The sequence below is a fragment of the Pelobates fuscus genome, chromosome 6 (assembly GCF_036172605.1).
Source record: "Pelobates fuscus isolate aPelFus1 chromosome 6, aPelFus1.pri, whole genome shotgun sequence".
NCBI classification, from domain to species: domain Eukaryota; kingdom Metazoa; phylum Chordata; class Amphibia; order Anura; family Pelobatidae; genus Pelobates; species Pelobates fuscus.
Genome location: NC_086322.1, coordinates 211,914,106 through 211,933,969, shown reverse-complemented (window position 1 = coordinate 211,933,969; position 19,864 = coordinate 211,914,106). Strand labels below are relative to the sequence as shown.

The 19,864-nt window shown below is 36.9% G+C and overlaps 1 protein-coding gene across 1 annotated transcript in view; it reads right to left on the bottom strand.

Annotated features, from left to right (window-relative positions):
• Positions 1-19,864, bottom strand: part of DNAH6 (dynein axonemal heavy chain 6) — a 257,043-nt gene that overhangs the window by 196,800 nt on the left and 40,379 nt on the right. Inside the window, exons 13-21 of the mRNA XM_063458711.1 lie at positions 17,222-17,373; positions 12,849-13,001; positions 7,147-7,398; positions 6,167-6,295; positions 5,957-6,070; positions 5,710-5,853; positions 4,494-4,700; positions 2,563-2,655; positions 1,052-1,171 (exon numbers count right to left, since the gene is read on the bottom strand). Of these exons, the coding sequence (XP_063314781.1) occupies positions 1,052-1,171; positions 2,563-2,655; positions 4,494-4,700; positions 5,710-5,853; positions 5,957-6,070; positions 6,167-6,295; positions 7,147-7,398; positions 12,849-13,001; positions 17,222-17,373 (1,364 nt within the window). The remainder of the gene's footprint in view (positions 1-1,051; positions 1,172-2,562; positions 2,656-4,493; positions 4,701-5,709; positions 5,854-5,956; positions 6,071-6,166; positions 6,296-7,146; positions 7,399-12,848; positions 13,002-17,221; positions 17,374-19,864) is intronic.

The window sequence follows — 19,864 nt, the reverse complement described above, 5'->3', positions numbered from 1 at the left end:
GTAAAGCAAATATACAATGTACAAGGACCTAGACTGTAAGCTTGTTTGAGAAGGGCCGTCTTCACCTCTGCTATCTCTCAACATTCATCATGTCTTTCAATAACGTACTATTATACATCCCCACTGTATTTAAATGCTCATAATAAGAAGGCTAAGAATGTGCCGAATGTTAGTTTCTACTTGTGAGTAGGAAAGAAATTAAGTAAAATGAGAACCATGCTTTGGTTAGTCGATCCGAGCTACACTAAGATATGTATGAAAAATGTGGATGTCAGTCCTAGTAAACATATGGTAGCAAAATCATAGACAATCACAGAATTTGGTCCCGATTAAGTGACATATATGCATCCTAGGTAGGATTTATGTGCTGTTTAATGGTCTAGACATGAGTATGTGAACGCACAGCCTAATCACCATTGCAATGGCCAGGACATGCTGTCAGTTGTCATAGGAGCATTGATTAATTGGCATTGAGAGGGCTCAAATTCCTGGTGTGTGCAAATGTGGCTGTATGGCATGGACACCCATCAATAAAGGTTTCAAATGGTCCCAGACAGCTTATTATAAGTGATTGGCACTATATGAGACCACATCTACTAATGAGAGACCCACTAGGGCTATTTAACAATATCCAATACACCTTGGGTACTTAATGCTTAAGCTGTAATCCTTTAATAAACATAGTTGTTAACTGAGCAGTTAATGAGGCATTTGGAAAGTGTACCTTGTTGATTACGTAAGTGTCAATAGGGAAGGAAGTCATTAATATAATTATATGTTTGTTTACTGAGGTGGCAACTTTCTTATCTGAACTCCCATAGCAGTCAGTTGCTCAGTTAAGAGATGTATTTAAATGGTTAGAAAGGATATATAAATGCACACTTATACAATGCATATATATTTCATGAAAATTCATAGCCCCAGGTTCTGATTGACCTGCCAATATTTAGGGTAATATGGTAAAATGTACAGAAAAAACTGATTGTAGAGCAACAGTGTGATACAATTATATCTAAAAGGAAAATAAATTTAAAAGAAAATAAATACTCACTAAAGTTTGATTAAACAAAGACAGTTGCCTTTGTAGTTCCTCAACACGAGGTCTGATAGGCCCAATGTAACGAGATGATGCTACAGTTGATATGTTTATGATACTATCATCAAGCAGAACCTACAAAATAAAAAAAAACATTTTGTTAATAAAGTTTAGAGGCATATTTAAAAAAAATTATATTAAAGGAAAAAATTATGAGAAATTCACACTTTAGATCATACAGCAAAGTATTTTCAGCAGTCTACAACCTCTATTCCATCTATTGCAGACATGAAGTATGCATTTTTATTAAGGTTTCTGGAAAATAAGTCATCCAGCTATCACCAATGCATTCTCCCTTGTAGAAGTCAAATGTATGCAGTATATTCATCATACAATTGGAAATAAACGGTGAAACAGATATTTAAATAAAATACAGCATAATTTCATTTTTTTTTACTTAAAGGCCTTTCAAAGACTTCTCATTGAGCTGCATTGGAAAGTCTGTGATTGGACAGATACAGAAAGTGTGGGCGGGGTTAGAAGGGGAGGACTTGCAAAGGCTGCACACAAAAGATGTGCAGCTTTTTCAAGCTGTTTTAGGTATACTCCCAATGAAAATAAAAATGCAATATAAGTACAAGCACAATTTCAATGCGTGTATATGTACTAAAACGTGTTTTTTATTATTATTCCCCCCTGCCCCCTTTATTTGGGCAGTTGAGTGGCCATTATTAGAGGGGAAACTACCATCAATCTTCACAAATTATAATTATATCAAGCCATCAAGTGACATCAAAGTGCAATTAAATGATAGTATAAACAATGTGTTTAAGTGACAGTGCATGTATATAAGTTAAAGCAACAGTGCAGTAGGTCAGTAGGTATCACAGAAATAAAGTGTAATAGAAAAAAGTGCAAAAGAAAAAGAAAAATGAAATGTGTGCCAACTTTTAAAACCTTATGGTTTTATAGGGTCAGAAAATGACTGCTTTGTGATTGCTATTATTAAAGCTTGTCAGTTGTTGCACAGAACTGGTGGCCCATTGACACCCTCTTGAAAGATTTGTGGTGAGTGCTCCTCCGTGTTGTATACGCATTGCAAAGTGAATGTATAATAAGTGGTATAGAAAACAGAACACATATTCATTAAGGAAAATCTGCATTAAAAAGGAAGAAGCTGATAATATCACCTTATCAAAATGGATATGGTAATTATGAAATTACCTCTTCTATGCGCTGATCCTGTGAAATGACTATTCTGTAATATTATAATACTCTATTATTCACTAAAATGGGAATTATGGAGATTACATGTTATGTTGCTATTATGATTTTAATGACAGAGATTGATGAATTCCTAAAAGTTTACAGAGTAAATATACCTGCAATTTTATTCTCCACAACTAGTTTGAGCATTGGCCCTTATTTTATTACACTATACCTGTGTTCATTCTTTAATTATATACTATATATATGTACATGTATCAACATAATACAACTTTCAATGTATGTGGTATTTGTTTTACCTGGATATCATCTGTACCTCCAAGAATGAACACATCTTTAGAATCCCGATGACGGAGGGTAACAAATTCAGCGACTTTCCAAGCATCTTCCACCTAAAATGTAAAAACAAAGTTTTATTTTTCTTTGATAATATAATTACATATATTTGCTTACAGTGCACCTGCTATTGACATAGTAGGCATTGAAATAATAAAATGTTTGTTAAGGGAATTCTATAGGCATCAAAACAACTTTAACTTAATTATTCCGTTTTGGTGTATAGATCATGCCCATGCATTCTCACTGCTTCATTTTAAACCATTTAAGAGTTAAATCACTTTTGTTTCTGTTTATGCAGCTAGCCACAACTCCCCTGGCTGTGACTCACACAGCCTGCATGAAAAATGGCTTCATTTTCAATCAGATGTTAACTTGATTTAGAAGTTTTTCTCTCCTGCTCTGTAAATCGAACTTTGATCAAACACAGGATGCTCCTGCAGGGTCTAGAAGACTATTAACAGCGCAGGAGAAAAGGAATTCTAGATTATACAGACTGTGAAATAAAGGAAATTTAAACATTAGAGCTCTCTTTACAGGAAGTGTTGCATGCACGAGTCACATGCAGGGAGGTATCACTACAGCTGTAGAAATAAAGTGGTTTAACTCCTATATAGCAGAGAATTGAGCAGTGAGAAAATCTATACGTAAAAACAGCTTCATTAAGCTGAAGTTGTTTTGGTGGCTATAGTAGTGCTATCCTCTTCTCTTCCTCTTTGTCTTGTTTTTCATTTCGGATCTATTTCTTTTTAAAAACATAAGAAAAACGTAGGGACTACTTTGTCTTATGCATTTTTCCTAAGCTTCACAATTCTTGGCAAAGCATGTAGCTTACGTAAGCTCCACTTCCTTTGTCAAGCAAATTTTCCCAGAATACTTACCTTGCCATCCAGTCCTTCCTCCATAACCTTGTGAGATCTTCTGTCATCATTACTGAAGGCATGTGTGGGAATTTGACGCAATGTCTGTACTAGGATGGTGGCACATAGGAAAGAGATCCAGTAAAAACATGGCCACAAGGGATATTAGTGTGATTGGAGCCATCTAAGGGCTAGTATAGTCGGGGGGAGGTATATATAAAAATCTAACACTGCCTTAAAAAGGCAAAAAAAGGAAGTTAAACAGCGCTAAAACAACTATACAAAAGAGGATATGAAGAAGGCAGCACACGTGAGAGGTAGGCGATTCCCTCAAAACCCCTGGGAAGAAGTACAGACTAAAAAATAGAGAAACCTGGAAGCATCAAAAAACAATATATATTGAGAAAAAAAACCTAATAGTATCAACAATAGTGTCCATTGATACAGAAAATTAGGAAAAAAGGTAAACACCAACAATAAAAGGAAGTCCAAGTACAAAAGGTGGTGAGCGTAGGTGGTACAATCCCAACCAAGGATCCTATATTCTGGTCCAGCCGTGTACCGGTATTTTGCTGCAGCACCAGAATATAGGATCCTTGATGAATATTGTACCACCTACCCCAGATTCATAGAGGGAGTTGTCTGCTCTTGAGAGTGTAAGTAATACTACATATATTATTTATCTTGGCCCCTACAATACAGAGAGCACTAGTGTGTTTCTTTTCTCTCTTTTTTGAGGTTCCTCAGCCTTCAATTTACCGCAGTGAAACTACTACATGCTTCCAGACTCAGACTTGTTGTGTTACTATACGCACAAATAAGACTATTTTTATATACTGTTACTGTACAAAAAGGCTCATCACCTTTCTTTTCCATTCAAAACTTGCTGAAATTAGTATTATATTAAAAATAGTTTTGAGGTGATAGTTGTGCTTTAACTTTTGAACCAAGCAGTACAAAACATGTTTTATTCTAACAGTAACTATAGAAGGAAAAGTGGCTAAGAACTTCCAAAAACTTATTTAAAATGTTACCTTTTTTAGAATTGCCTCTAACGAGGCTTCACCAGATGCCTGTCCAGATATATCCTGTATTTCCTGGGTATATTCAAACACATTCATTTCTATAAGTTTCTCCAGGGACAGTTCAATATTTGTCAATGTTTTGTTCATAGTTTTTTGAAGAGACTCCCAATGAATGGGTTTCATAAATGGATTTCTTAAATCAGTGATCACAGGCACCTGAAAAAAGCAGATCATAGATTATTGAAAGGTAAAGGAAAAAGTATGACACAATTTGACTTCAGAATTTAATCTAAATAATTTGAAAAGTACAGAAAAATAAGTCCAAATGCCATCTTAGTCTGCCCTCTAAATATCCTATGGCATCATGGAATACCCTACTTAATTAGCTTCTAGCACCATGCAGCCCTGACGTTGTTAGAGTAAGACACTATATTTGAAATAGTATCAGTAAGAAGTGGTAAAGACACCATATTTTGTAGTGTTTGTTATGACCTCATACATCAACATTGCCATCAATTAAATCAAATTAGGTCAAATTGTTCTTTAAATTATCAATTCACTTGCAAAAAGCAAGTGAATGGTAATTTGTGACCTTGCATACTGCTGGATGCATTTGGTTTTTCATCGGCCAACATGTGATCATTAAAAAATCTCTGATTCTAGTGCTATAAATTGGTTCAGATGTTAAAATCAATGATTTTTCGAACTCATTTAAATTAATGTTACAGTATTGGTCACACCAACAGAATTCTGACTGCATTTAGCTTTAGTAAATATGAGAAATGCCAATGTGGTCGGAATGCTGTAGTTTTTTTTTATGTGTTTAGTGAATAACCCTGCTAATGTTTAAACCTTCTTTATTTCATAGTCTGTTTAATTTATATTTACTTCCTGCTTGTTAATTGTCTTCTAGAACAAAAGATTAAAAATCTAAAGTAAAATACTGTACAGATTTAAAATAAAACCATTTTTTCATGTAGGCTGTGTGAGTCACAGGCAGGGGAGGTGTGGCTACAGCTGCATAAACAGAAACAAAGGTGATTTAAGGAGACTGCAGGGTCATGATCTAATTTCATACACTAAAAGTCCTTCATTAAGCTAAAGTTGGTGCCAAGAGTATCCCTTCAAGTTTGAATCAATCTATAATTATTATACACGTTATTGAGATTATTATCCCTTATGTAATAATGGTGATCAATATGGATACAAATGGAAAAAAACATACCTTTCCCTTCATTGCATCCACCTTCTCTTTCAGATTTGGTACTACACTATTTGGTGGGAGTCCTTTCTCCAGCTGATTTACAAACTTAGCATATTTAAGGACTAAAGAGTTCAGTTGTTCTGGATCCAGAGCTTCAAACTTGCACTGGAATGTAAAGCATTATAGTGGTTACATTATAACACACACCACTACACATACCATTAAAACACACACATCCCAACACAAAAAACAAGCAGATCTGTTTTACCTTCAGCCACTCATCCTGAAGAACATCCCATTCGGAGATAGAATCCCAAAGCAGCTGCTTCAGCTTTACTTCTGCACTTATTTCTTCCAGGGCATCAAACTTTGTAACCTCCACCTTAAAATGTATAATTTCCAGTGTTAAATTTGGTACACAGTCCATGTCACAAAGCTTTGTTGAAATTTGCATAAAAATACAGTGAAATACCCTTACCTTGAAATTTTTCTGGTACATTTTATACTGAAAGGCACTTTTTTGTAACTCGTTTAGAGTTATCTGCAGGTCGGCTAATATATTTTTCACTTTTGTCTTATCAGCATTAATATCCAGTATCTGAGGATCCTAGGTTATCAGAAAAAGAAAATGGGAATTTATTCCTCTAATGCAAAAACGTACACTGATTACAGATCTAGTTCTGTATTTCTGTTATTTATATATTTTTTGTTAATATTCTATTATTACTTTTTTTAGTAAGATTGTGAATGATAGCATAACAAAATAAGTGAACTATACAGCACGGCTGCAGAAAAAAACAAAATAGTATAAACATTATGCAAGAGCAATATCTGAAATTGGTATTGTAAATGATACACATTCAGCAAGAAACAGGTTTACTTGGAAAAGTGAAATGATTTAGAGAGTTCCACCTATCTGTAATCCCTGAAAGCCTTGTCTTGTCACAATTAAATCAATCAGTCTGAATGAAATCAACATGATAAAGAACAATGTAATGCAATTTTTACAAATGAGGCAATATAAATACACACATGTTTTTCATATCCTTCAAGGAATGCTCCAAGCACTATAACCACTACAAAGTACTGTAGTGGTTATGGTTTCAGGAATGCCCTGGCGCCCCCGCTGTTTGCTAACGGTTTTACCTGGGGTCCGTAGGGAGCCAGTCTCTACCTTCTCTCTTGCACTCTTACTCTCTTCACTGAGCTACGCCCAGTGGTACAGGGATTCGCTCATTGGTTGATTGTCAGCTGACATTCTCACCCAATGCTCAGGAGGGCTAACTGGAGCTCCTAACAGAGTGAGTCTGGTGCTTGGCAGTCCCCAGGTAAGACATCAAACCAATAGCAAAAAGTTTGACAACTTACATTGGGAGGTGCAAGGGCACTCCTGGTGACATAAACAGTACAGCGTACTGTGGCGGCTATACTATAAAGAGTACTTTTTTTTCACCATACCTCTGACCGCTGTTTTACTTCCTTTACTTCTTTATTCAGCTCTACAATATCTTTGTCTAATAATCGGCAGAATTTTTCAATGTTGCCATCTCTCTCTCCTACTGACTTGTCAATAGCATTTCGAACAGAAATGATAGATGACTTCAATGTGGCGAACACAGCAAAATCTTCCGGAGGTGTAGGTACTTTGTAGCTTTCAATAAGCTTATACATCTGGACTACAACAGTGGACTCTTCTTCAAGAACATCAATCTGAAAAACAAAATGTAAAAAGTTAAGACTTTTAATTTACTTACGAATCTTTGCTAGCAAGATTGATAGTAATTACAACTTGGCTAACCCCTTAGCTGCTAGGAAAGTTCATACCGTTGTGCTAAAGCCATTTTAGGATATTTAGCATACCGCAGTACAAAAATAAAGTGGCTTGATCCTCCTTTTCCTACAGAGCACCGCAATTATGAAACAACCTCAGAGACACAGTCAAATCTTCATTCAATCTAAAATCTTTTAAGAGATGAATGGCAATATACCTCAGCACAGAATGCACCTGTCATGGTTGAATATATTTATTACCTGTTATGTATTAAATTTATATATGTGTGTGTGTGTATATATATATATATATATATATATATATATATATATATATATATAGTTTGCATATTGTATTTTTGTAATATTGTATCCTATTGTAACAATGCAATGTTTTGTGGATCCAGGACATACTTGAAAACGATAAAAATCTCAATGTATGCATCCTGGTAAAATATTGTATAAATAAATAAATTATATGGTGTATCTTTTCACCAGATTGTGTACTTTTAGTAAATAACTTTATTTTGAAATCAAATCCAAATATTTTACTAATATTATACAGTAGTACAAGTGTACATGGTAAACAAGGGTCTATTTATCTTATAAGTATTTATAAAGCAATACACATTATGCTTCCACATTTAAGAGGGAATTGCAATTTCTTTCGTTTTAGCATAGTCCAGTGATTGGGCTCTTCTTTTTAAAATATTTTATATTTCCAATGACTAATTTAGAAAATGTAGAGCATGCATGCAAACATACCGGTACGTAATTTCTCCATAAAATGTGAACATGCACACACCTAAGGCATCAAGGGGAGATACTCATAATACCTAACCATAAACATGTTCCATATATTTTACACTACACACAATTCTGATTTAACAATGGATGACATAACTCATTCTCATACTATGGTCATTATCCTACTCGTTTCCAAGCTCACTGCACCACAAATCATACTATACACAGTAAAGGCTATGTACTTAAAAGAGGAGGATTAATGATGATTTATAGGGGGTCTTGTGTGCAGTATGTTGTTTTTAGGGTATAGCTCCCTTTAGAGCCTATATTCATCATTACTCTAAAAAAGCCCTTTATCCAAAAATACCACCATAGGACAGGCGAACATCATTACTAGATTTTGCCCTTTTAAATTAGGGATATCTAATTTTAAACAGAGTGTACGATAGATGCTTTATCAAAGCACCCTCTCCCTAAGCTAAAAATTATATTTAATGGTATTACAATGTTGTATTTAAAAAAAATTCATATATACAGGCACTCTTTTATCCGTATATGGTGCAAAGTATCTAGGTGGCCAAAAAACCTCCTAATAGTCAAAAAATCAATAATTGATACTGCACTCAAAAAATAATATTTGTAAGAATATAAAGTTATATTTAATGAATAGTTGATTTCATAGATATGCATTCAAATATATACAAAAAATGTAGACACTAATCTTAAGTGATTAAATCCCATAAAAAACAGTGTAATTTCGTGTGCAAAAAAGATCATAACAAGAGCTGACTCATAGATATACAGTAAGTATGAAATTCTGTAGTTTCATGAGAAAATTCCACATGTGGAGTATTTGACAAAATGTTGACAGGGAATTATATACCGTAATGAACCAATGTGTACACATAAAAATTTGAAAAAATGAAAAATAGAAAAAATGGAAAAAATAGAAAAAACTGAAAAAAGGAAAAAAGGAAAAAATAAAAAATGTATATACAGTCCAGTGTGCACACTCTATTGTATTTTGGGTGGATCTCACCAATGTATCCTGTAGAGGAAATGTCCAATTCCCAAAGAAGCATCCATGCTGTAACTGTCAGAAATGGTATAAGTTGTCCCTTCCTATCTTGAGGGAAGCTTCACGTCCTTGTCAAATATATGGAAGGAGTGCTGGCTCTTGAAGTGTCGGGCGCGCGCGCTCGGAACCTTCCTGTTCCTTCAATGAAGCTTCCCTCATAATAGGAAGGGACAACTTATACCATTTCTGACGGTTACAGCATGGATGCTTCATTGGGAATTGGACATTTCCTCTACAGGATACATTGGTGAGATCCACCCAAAATACAATAGAGTGTGCACACTGGACTGTATATACATTTTTTCTTTTTCTTTTTTCTTTTTTCCTTTTTTCAGTTTTTTCTATTTTTTCCATTTTTTCTATTTTTCTTTTTTCAAATTTTTATGTGTACACATTGGTTCATTACGGTATATAATTCCCTGTCAACATTTTGTCAAATACTCCACATGTGGAATTTTCTCATGAAACTACAGAATTTCATACTTACTGTATACAGGGCCAGATTAAGAGCCCAGTGGGTCTGGTGCTGACAATTATGAGGGGCCTAATTACAGAATCTTATCGACCAAAAAAGCGTTATGTATCTGGTGGAGATGGTGCCAGAGGGAAACTCATAGGATGCAGCTTTTCCCTCTCTATTTTCTTAAAATATTCTAATCTCTCTCTAATTAATGCTTTCATCTTTCAAGTAAATCCATTACCCCTAACAGCAGTGTCCAGTGAAGCAGGAAGTCAATGGGTGGTGTAAAAGGGTGGGCCACTGACACGAATCACGTGACCAGAACTGCCAAAAGGAGCGAAAATGCCCAAAAAGGGGGCATGTCTGCCCAAAGAATTGGAAGGCCAGCCTGGCATCAGTGTCCCTATGTATCACAGTGTCAGTGTCCCCATGTCACCCAGTCCACTAGTCTCCAGGTGTCTGTGTCCTCATTGCTCACAGTGTCCCCATGTCTCAGTGTGTCCTGTGTCACTAGGATACTAGGGGACACTGAGAGACATGAGGACACAGTGAGCCATGGGGACACTGAGACACTTGGGGACACTGGGAGACATGGAGACACAGACACTAGGGACACAGAGACATGGGGACACAGACATTTGGGGACACTAAGACACTAGGCACACTGAGAAACATGGGAACACAGACACTGGGAGACTAGAGGACACTGGGAGAAATGGGGACACTGAGATACTAGGGCAGGGGTAGGCAACCTTCGGCTCTACATATGTTGTGGACTACATCTCCCTTGATGCTTTGCCAGCAATATGGCTGTAAAAGCATTATGGGAGATGTAGTCCAAAACATCTGTAGAGCCGAAGGTTGCCTACCCCTGTACTAGGGACACTGGCTGGGAGGCATGGGGACACTGGGAGACATGGGGACACTGGGAGACATGGGGACACTGAAACATTTGGGGACACTGAAACATTTGGGGACACTGAGAGACATGGGGACACTGATACACTAGAGACACTGGCTGGGAGATATGGGGACACTGGGAGACATGGAGACACTGAGAGACATGGGGGCACTGGGAGCTATGGGGACACAGACACTAGGGACACTGAGAGACATGGGAATACAGACACTGGGAGACTATAGGACACTGGGAGCAATGGGGACACTGAGACACGAAGGACACTGGCTGGGAGACATGGGGACACTGGAAGACATGGAGACACTGTGTCATTAGTGTCTCCGTGTACTAATGTGTCTCTCAATGTCCCTATGTCTCACAGCGTCCCCTAATGTCTCAGTGTCCACAGGTCTCCCAGTGTCCCCTAGTGTCTTAGTGTTCCCATGTTTCCATTAGTGTCTCTGTCCCAATGTATCCCTGCAGCCTTTCCCTTATGCTGTAGGCTGTCTCTGCAGGTTGCGAGCTGCTGTCTGAACTCTCTGTGCTGTGTAGCTGCTCCCCCGCGGATCAGTGAGTAGAGTGAGGCAGGGAGGGATATGCTGTAACTTCATATCCCTGCCTCTCTCCACACACACAGTGACCCCTACTGGCTGGCGCTGGTATTGCAGAGTAATCTCTGTTTATACTGAGAAAAATATCTGCATTTGTATTGCCGGTATTACTGCAATACCGGCACAGCCAGGCAGCCTCTAATACCATCTGTGCCAGTAAAATACCAGTCAGGTGGCAAACCTAAGAGTAGAGTGTAAAAAAAAAAAATATTTAAAAAAAAAAAAACAAAAAAATTAAATTTTTTTTTTTTTTTAAATGGGCCTATTCCATGGGCCTGGGCCTGGAGCTGCAGCTCCATCAGCCCCTATGTTAATCCGGCTCTGACTGTATATCTATGAGTCAGCTCTTGTTATGATCTTTTTTGCACATGAAATTACACTGTTTTTTATGGGATTTAATCACTTAAGATTAGTGTCTACATTTTTTGTATATATTTGAATGCATATCTATTAAATCAACTATTCATCATGTTGTATTTGCCTCTCGACACATTCTAGTTTTGTGTGGCTTCAGCTTACTGCATACTGTGTGGTGACTTCACAAAGTGCCATGCAGTGCCTTCATTACTATAATGAAGATTAACGATCTCTTCTCTTTTCTTTAGAGAAGAGGAAATGTGGCTGACAAATACAGTTTTATCCTCTTTTTTTCAAAAGCACTGCAAAAGGCTTAAAGTCATATTACACTCGTTTACATGTAAGTCTAGTAAAAGCAGCATCCACCTGGATGTACATTGTACATTTACAGCTGATCAGGTTGGAGCATGCAACAAGGGAATTGGCACATCCAGTCATCAGAGAGCTTTTTTTGTCTATATAAAATGAAACAGGAGACCTAACTATCCATAATACTTCCAGTAATTGCTCTTGCACCAACATACTAAAAAAAGGTTCTGCGCATCCAGTATATTTGTGCAATAGCTGTGTCCATGCATTGAGAAAGGGCTTGTGCCCAAAACATCTGCTACCTGTATTGTGTCCTCTAATAAATTGCAGTAGCACCTGGGTGTGCACAACTATACTGGATGCCCAGGACTCAGTTTTTTTCTGTGTTTGCTGTACTACACTGCTGGGACTACAGTGTAGAGCTCCTGTAGCTCAGGTCTAATTTGTTTGTTTTTCTACTGTGTCTGTGTAGGCATGTGATGTCCCTCTACCTCATCCTATACATAATAAAAGGTTCTATTGTAGTTGGTAATTGTTGATCTATGTCAGCGTTTCTTAAGCACTGAGCTGATTGGATCACATTGTTATACCAGGGGGTATCAGTGGTTGGGTGTACCGCATCATATCCATCAGGGCCCAAGCAACAACCCATAATTCAGTTGTGATAGCATCTACACTGCTTTTCTCAGTATGATGAAGACCCATATAACACTGAGAAAATGTTGATGTGTTTTCTAGAATGCATGTTAGTATATATTCTAATAGAAGATATGATCACTGAGCTAATTTTCCAATTTAACTTTCTCAAGTTAATGCTATGTATATAATGTGGATCCCTTTCAAAACCAATTACAAATCATTGACCAATATGTAAACCAACCTCCCTAATTTTACAGATATCATAAAATAACATTCTATAGTGGAACGTACCCTTTCTTGAATTTCATCAAGGAATACCAAAGAATTTACATAATCCAATGTAGTAGTAGGAGAAAATTCAAGTTTAAATTGTGCATCTTGAGCTTCTGCTATAATGGCATCCATTTTCTTCTTGGCAAGTCCAGGAAGCATATCATGCATTGCCTAGAGTAACGTAAGAAAAACAAATTGATGACAAAAATTAACAACAGGTTTTATATAAACAACTTTGAGGTACACTTTGATTTATCATTTTAGATGTATTAACACATTAACAGCTGCCAATGAGCAGTAATGATATTGAAGCTATCACAATCCTGATATTCCGATCATTTTTACACAACACGCACTAAGACTTTTATAACAGTTAACCAATGCCTTGTCAAATTTCAGATTGCTTGTGCATAAACAGAATAAAAACAAACAAACATCTCTCCTGAATTAATGATGTTTGCGAGCAATGTCACCAAACTTACTAACAAAGCCTTATTAATCAATTAAAATAAAAAAAGTAAAAAGAGGCCCTGAAACAAATTGATAATGCAACACACACACATATATACTATACCCGTGTCTAGACAAATGAACCACTACAGGCTGCTGTAGTGTTTATGGTTCCAGGAGCCCCTGGTACTGTCCGTGTTAAGTATTCAAAGTATTTTCTAATGCTTTGACACTTATCTGGATCCGTAGGCACCTCTGGTCTGTCCTCCATTTGTGATATATCTAAAACAAAAGTTTCTCTTCTGCATTGCATATATCTATTTTGTCCACATTTGAACTTAATGAATTAGGTGAATTACAAATATAGGTGTAATTAACACCACTAATGTGATATTAAGAACTTCCCCATTATTGCTATCACAAAAGCAGGCTGGATCAGAAGCACCCAAGACACCCAGGCAGGGCCGGTGCAAGGATTTTTGGGTACATAGGCGAAGATGAATTTTTCCGCCCCCCCCCCATTCAAAAATAACATCTTCACCTATGTGCCTCTTAACCAGCCCCTCTCCCCGTCCATTATTGGTCCCCTCCCTTCCCTGTCCCTTAGTGTTCTTCTGACAGTCACACACACTCAATGACAAACACAGAGACTCACTGATCTGACACACACACACTGATTGACACTCATTGACAGACACACTGATAGTCACACACAGACTCAATGACAAAGATACTCTCACTGATTTGACAGACACTCACAAACACACACTGACAGACACACACATACACTGACACACTCGCATGCAACACTCATACAATCACTCACAGACACACATACACTCACTCACGCACACACTCACAGTCACTCACAGACACATACACTCACTCACGCACACACTCACAGACACACATACACTCACTCATGCACACACTCACAGTCACTCACAGACACACATACACTCACGCACACACTCACAGACACACATACACTCATTCACGCACACACTCACTCACGCACACACTCACAGACACACATACACTCACTCACAGTAACACATACACTCACTCACGCACACACACACACACACAGAGACACATACTCACAGACACTCACTCACACACAGACACTCACACAGACACTCACACACAGACACACACTCACAGACACTCACTCACACAGAGACACATACACACTCAGACACACAGACACTCACTCACACACTCACTCACACAGAGACACATACACACTCACAGACACACAGACACTCACTCACTCACACACACAGTCACTCACAGACACACAGTCACTCACAGTAACACATACACTCACTCACGCACACACACACACAGACACATACTCACATACACTCACTCACGCACACACACACACAGACACATACTCACAGACACTCACTCACACACACACACACACAGACACTCACACACAGACACTCACACACAGACACACACTCACAGACACACACTCACAGACACTCACTCACAGACACTCACACAGAGACACATACACACTCAGACACACAGACACTCACTCACACACTCACTCACACAGAGACACACTCACTCACAGACACACACTCACAGACACACTCACAGACACATACACACAGACACTCACTCACACACACACACACTCACACAGACACTCACACAGACACTCACACACACAGACACTCTCACACACACTCTCACACACAGACACTCTCACACACAGACACATCACATACATTCACAAATTATTTTAATACATAAATAATATCCACCCAGCCTCCCTACCTGGAGAGCTGGTGTGGATCATTCCCTGGGGTCCAGTGGGGCTGCAGGGCGGCGTGCGGCAGGGCTGCGATCAGGCGCTGCGAGGGAGCTCTAACCTCTCTGCTCTGCTCCCTCGCGGGCTATCTGCTGATGCCGCGGGAGCCGGAATATGACGTCATATTCTGGCTCCCGCGGCATCACTAGACAGCGCGCGAGGGAGCAGAGCAGAGAGGTTAGAGCTCCCTCGCAGCGCCTGATCGCAGCCCTGCCGCACTGGGGGCGGAGATGGTGGCCGGCAGGAGGGAGAGCTTCCCTCCTGCCGGTCACTGAAATCTTGCGCCCCCGGAGCCGGTGCGCCCTAAGGCGGCCGCCTGTGCCGCCTTATGGACGCGCCGGCCCTGCACCCAGGTAAGTGTTAAACTGTTACAAAATTTAAAGACTCCTGGCACCATAGTCACTACAACAAACTGTAGTTGTTATGGTGGATAGACTGCTACTTTCAAGAAACAGGGACATATATCAATGTCATCCTAGAACTACCGGTTTAAAAAATGCAGATCACAAACAGTATTCAGTACAAAGATAGAAACATGAAAAAATAGGTTTGCGTCAAGTATAAATTGAAAGAAGTATGGATGTATATATAGTGATAGATATAGTGAACCAAATAGTGATAGAAATAACTTAGATATACTTAAAAAGTCACCGAGAAATAAAAAAATACTGTGTTTTGTTTAAGGCCTTTGAGGAGGAGATGCTTTAGTGTAGCTCAGGTCCTCCTTGGTGTTCAAATAAAAAATATCACCATTTGGTTTTAATACATATAACTTTTTTATTTTTAATATATGTATTATGTACGTTGCATATATTGGGCCCAGCAGCACCCTATAATGTATGCATGTTTAGGTGAGTGCAGCCCTCTTGGTTTTATATATATATATATATATATATATATACATACATATATATGTTATATATATATATATATTGTATATACATTGACATTGTGGCAGGCTTATGCAATATATGATCATATGATGTAACCATTTCCACATTATTTTTTTGCCTAGGTGAGGTGTTTTTAACCCCTTAAGGACCAAACTTCTGGGATAAAAGGGAATCATGACATGTCACACACGTCATGTGTCCTTAAGGGGTTAAATAAAACTATTCCAATCTGTAAGATTTGAAATACTTGTTTAGTGAATAAGCGAGTGCACTGGATTGTGTATTTTGCATGTTGTATATTTTGGCCCTCTTGGTTTTATATATATATATATATATATATATATATATATATATATATATATATATATATAGTTAATACAATGTTAAACAAAAATCTTCACACCAGTCAAGCCATATGACTTGCTTTTCCCACAGAAATCACAAATCTGCAGTGATGTTACTATCGCAAAGGATTCTGGGTGGACATATGCAAATTAGTTCAATTTATACTTGGAGCAAACCTGTTTTTTCTTGTGTTCTACCTATTGTTTTCCCTTGGATTGTTAGGGTATCAAATTAACAGAATATGCTGCCATTTGAGTGCTCTATCTCCCCCTCTCTTTGTTAATACAGTACAAAGGTTTATATTATAATATTGCTGTCTTTTGGAAGCACGCATATTGAATTTCCTAATATTTTGAGGGTAAATTTTGCAGATTTTATCATATGCACTCACAATTTGAAAGTGTTATTAAAGTTTCCATGTTGAAATCCAAGCCAATGGAAAATAATCTAATTTAATTAAAGCAGTAATGGTAAACATTGACAAATGCAAAATGAATGGACCAACATTAATTCCGAAAGCTAATTTGTTAAACAATCTGCCATTCCAATACTTGAAGAACCCACACAAGAAGATGAAAAATACAAATCTAAATCAATCAAATGTACAAGTAAAGTACATACTTCCGTTAAAAAAATCCTCTTTTAAATATGATTTAGTGAAAATTCCATTTTAATACCCATGTAAAACCGAACAAATAAAAAGACCATAATGCAATGCACCCACTTGGCATTACAATCTGTTTATTTTTTCTTTGTTACATCTCTATTAAAACTGAATTTTCAATGCAATACATCCAAGAGACAATTTTTATTATGGTAGAATGTAATAATTTGTCATATATGTCCCTCTAATATTTGCATAAAAAATAAGTTACCTCCAAGCATCTTTTTGGCGACGGAATTAATTTTTGCTTTAGTTTCTTGGCATCTATCAGTAACAATCCTAAATTTCTTTTTTCTGTTATTGCAAGAGCATCCTTGTGTTCTTTATGATATTTTTCCAAATTATCTGAGAAAAATTCAACTCCTGTTTCAAAAAGATAAACATGTGTTATTTGCCACACACATGGTTGCTCCTTATCAAGCATGCTGGTTGTAGCTGTTTAATAACTTTCTTTTGGACTCATTAAATGATTATTTAGAGATTCTATTATTACTGGGCTTATAAAAACAATCTATACTCTTATATTTGAAACTATTGCACTGTTTTTTATGTTTAATGTTTACTATTTCATATGCTGTTTATTATATACATAACAAATATTGTGAAGATAAACTGTAATATGTATTTCTGTAACTCAAAGCAGTACATTTTTAAAAAAATGAGTGAATAACATAAAAGAATAACTCCAAAATAATGAAGAAAAATCACCCCTCAATGGGAGGCTAAGATTCCTCAAAATCACCACCCCCTATTCAGTGATAAGTATAAAGGCTTACAAAAAAAAATAATAAACTTTATTGGAAAAATAAGAGTCAAAACACACACAAAACTCTAAAAGCTAGGGAGTTAAAATCTAGAGAGACTGCAAAAATATACCTCCTGGCTAAAGGGTACAAATCCCTGACAAAGTAGCAACTGAGTGCACATGTAGCTAATCAGTGATAATAGTCATCTCACATAAGTGAGAGTCGCAACAAAGTAGCAACTTATGAGCGAACTATACACATCCCCAGTAGGGAGATGCAGCCTAAAGATTGTCAAAATAGTGCCAGGAAGGCAGCCTATTATGCCCTACTGTAATAAGAGAGAGTGGGTCATAGATTAAGTATACATATTTAATAAAAATATCTTATGTACATATGTATGAATTGGTAATCCATGCTAATAAAGTATATACATCCCTGTAACAATATCCCTTAAGATAAGTGTATATATAAGTAAGTAATGCCTACCACTCAATCAGCTAGGGCATGATCCCAATAAATAATGATAGACAGTGGGTAAATCGAAAGGATAGAGAGATGTTGCACAGAGGAAAAATAGAGAAGGAAAAACCATATATTAGGGGGGTCTAGGATCAAGAAAGAGATCCCTCCACTATAACGACCCACTCCTCCCCAGTAAACAAAAAATATAAAAAATAATAAATAAAAAAGCCAATTGGCTAGTAATCTATACAAGTAGGGCACCAAACCAGCTGCCACTGCAGTCAGCTAGAGGAATATTAAAAGTGTATCTCTTGTCTGCAGCCTTTGCAAACCCTCCCCTTCTAACTCCACCCATACTTTCTGTGGCTGTTCAATTACAGGTTTCCAAATGCAGCTCACTGAGAAGTCTTTGCAAGGCAAGTGCTCTTGACAAGTGTTGCCTCATGAGTTTAGCTCCACTGAGCTAAACAATCAGGAAGTAATATTGACAGCTGTTAGGGTGTAACAAGGTTAATTGATAAAAGTGACATTTTTATATTTAAAATCTGATCTGCATGTTTGTAAAATGAAAAAAGGACACACTCTTCACACATAAAACACTTCAGCAAGCTGACATGTGTTATGTGTGCGTAGTGTTGAGTGGTCCTTTAACCCCTTAAGGACGCGGGACGGTTCAGGACCGTCATCGGCATTTTCCCATTGCCGACCGACGACGGTCCTGAACCGTCCTTAATTTAAAATGTACTTACCCGATCGCCGTCGTTCCCCCGGCGGCGATCGGCGGTGCTCCCGTTGTGGGGAGACTGCCTTCAGCCCAGACAGTCTCCCCATGGCGGATTAGGACCCCTGTGGCCATGTGATCGCCCAACAGGGCGACCACATGGTCACAATAGGTGTCCTAGTCTCTGCCTGCAGGGGGACTGTCTGTGCTGACAGGCAGTCTCCCTGCATGTGTAAAATCATTAAAAAAATTAAAGTTAAAGTTAATAAAAAAAAAATATTATTATATATGTGTATATATATATGATATATAGACATATATTATACCTATATAATATATGTCTATATATCATATATATATAGTGTCATGCTAAGTGTATTTTAATATTAATACATATTGTATATATTGTACATATATTAATATAAAAATACACTTATAATTAAATTACACACGTATATATATAATATATATAATAACTATATATATTGTATATATATATTATTCTAAAATACAAATAATAAGTAAATTAAATTAAATAAAACAAATTAAAAATAATAATAAAAAATTAAAAAAAAATTATATATCTATACAAAATTTTATTCTAACTGTATTTTGATATTAATATATATATATTTATATCAAAATACACTTAGAATGAAATTGTATATATATCTATGTATATATAAATAAATAAAAAGAATACGAACTATTCATATGTCCATATAAAAAATTACATAAATAATTATATAAATATACACGTAGACTTCAAATATATAAATATGCATATATATTTAAATTCTACGTGCGTATTTATGTAATATTTTTACATAATTAAGTTATTTTATTGATTGCAATTTAAGGGACCTGCCTGCCAACCCAGGCCGAAAGTACAGAGAATTGAATTTGCTATCACTGTATTTTACCC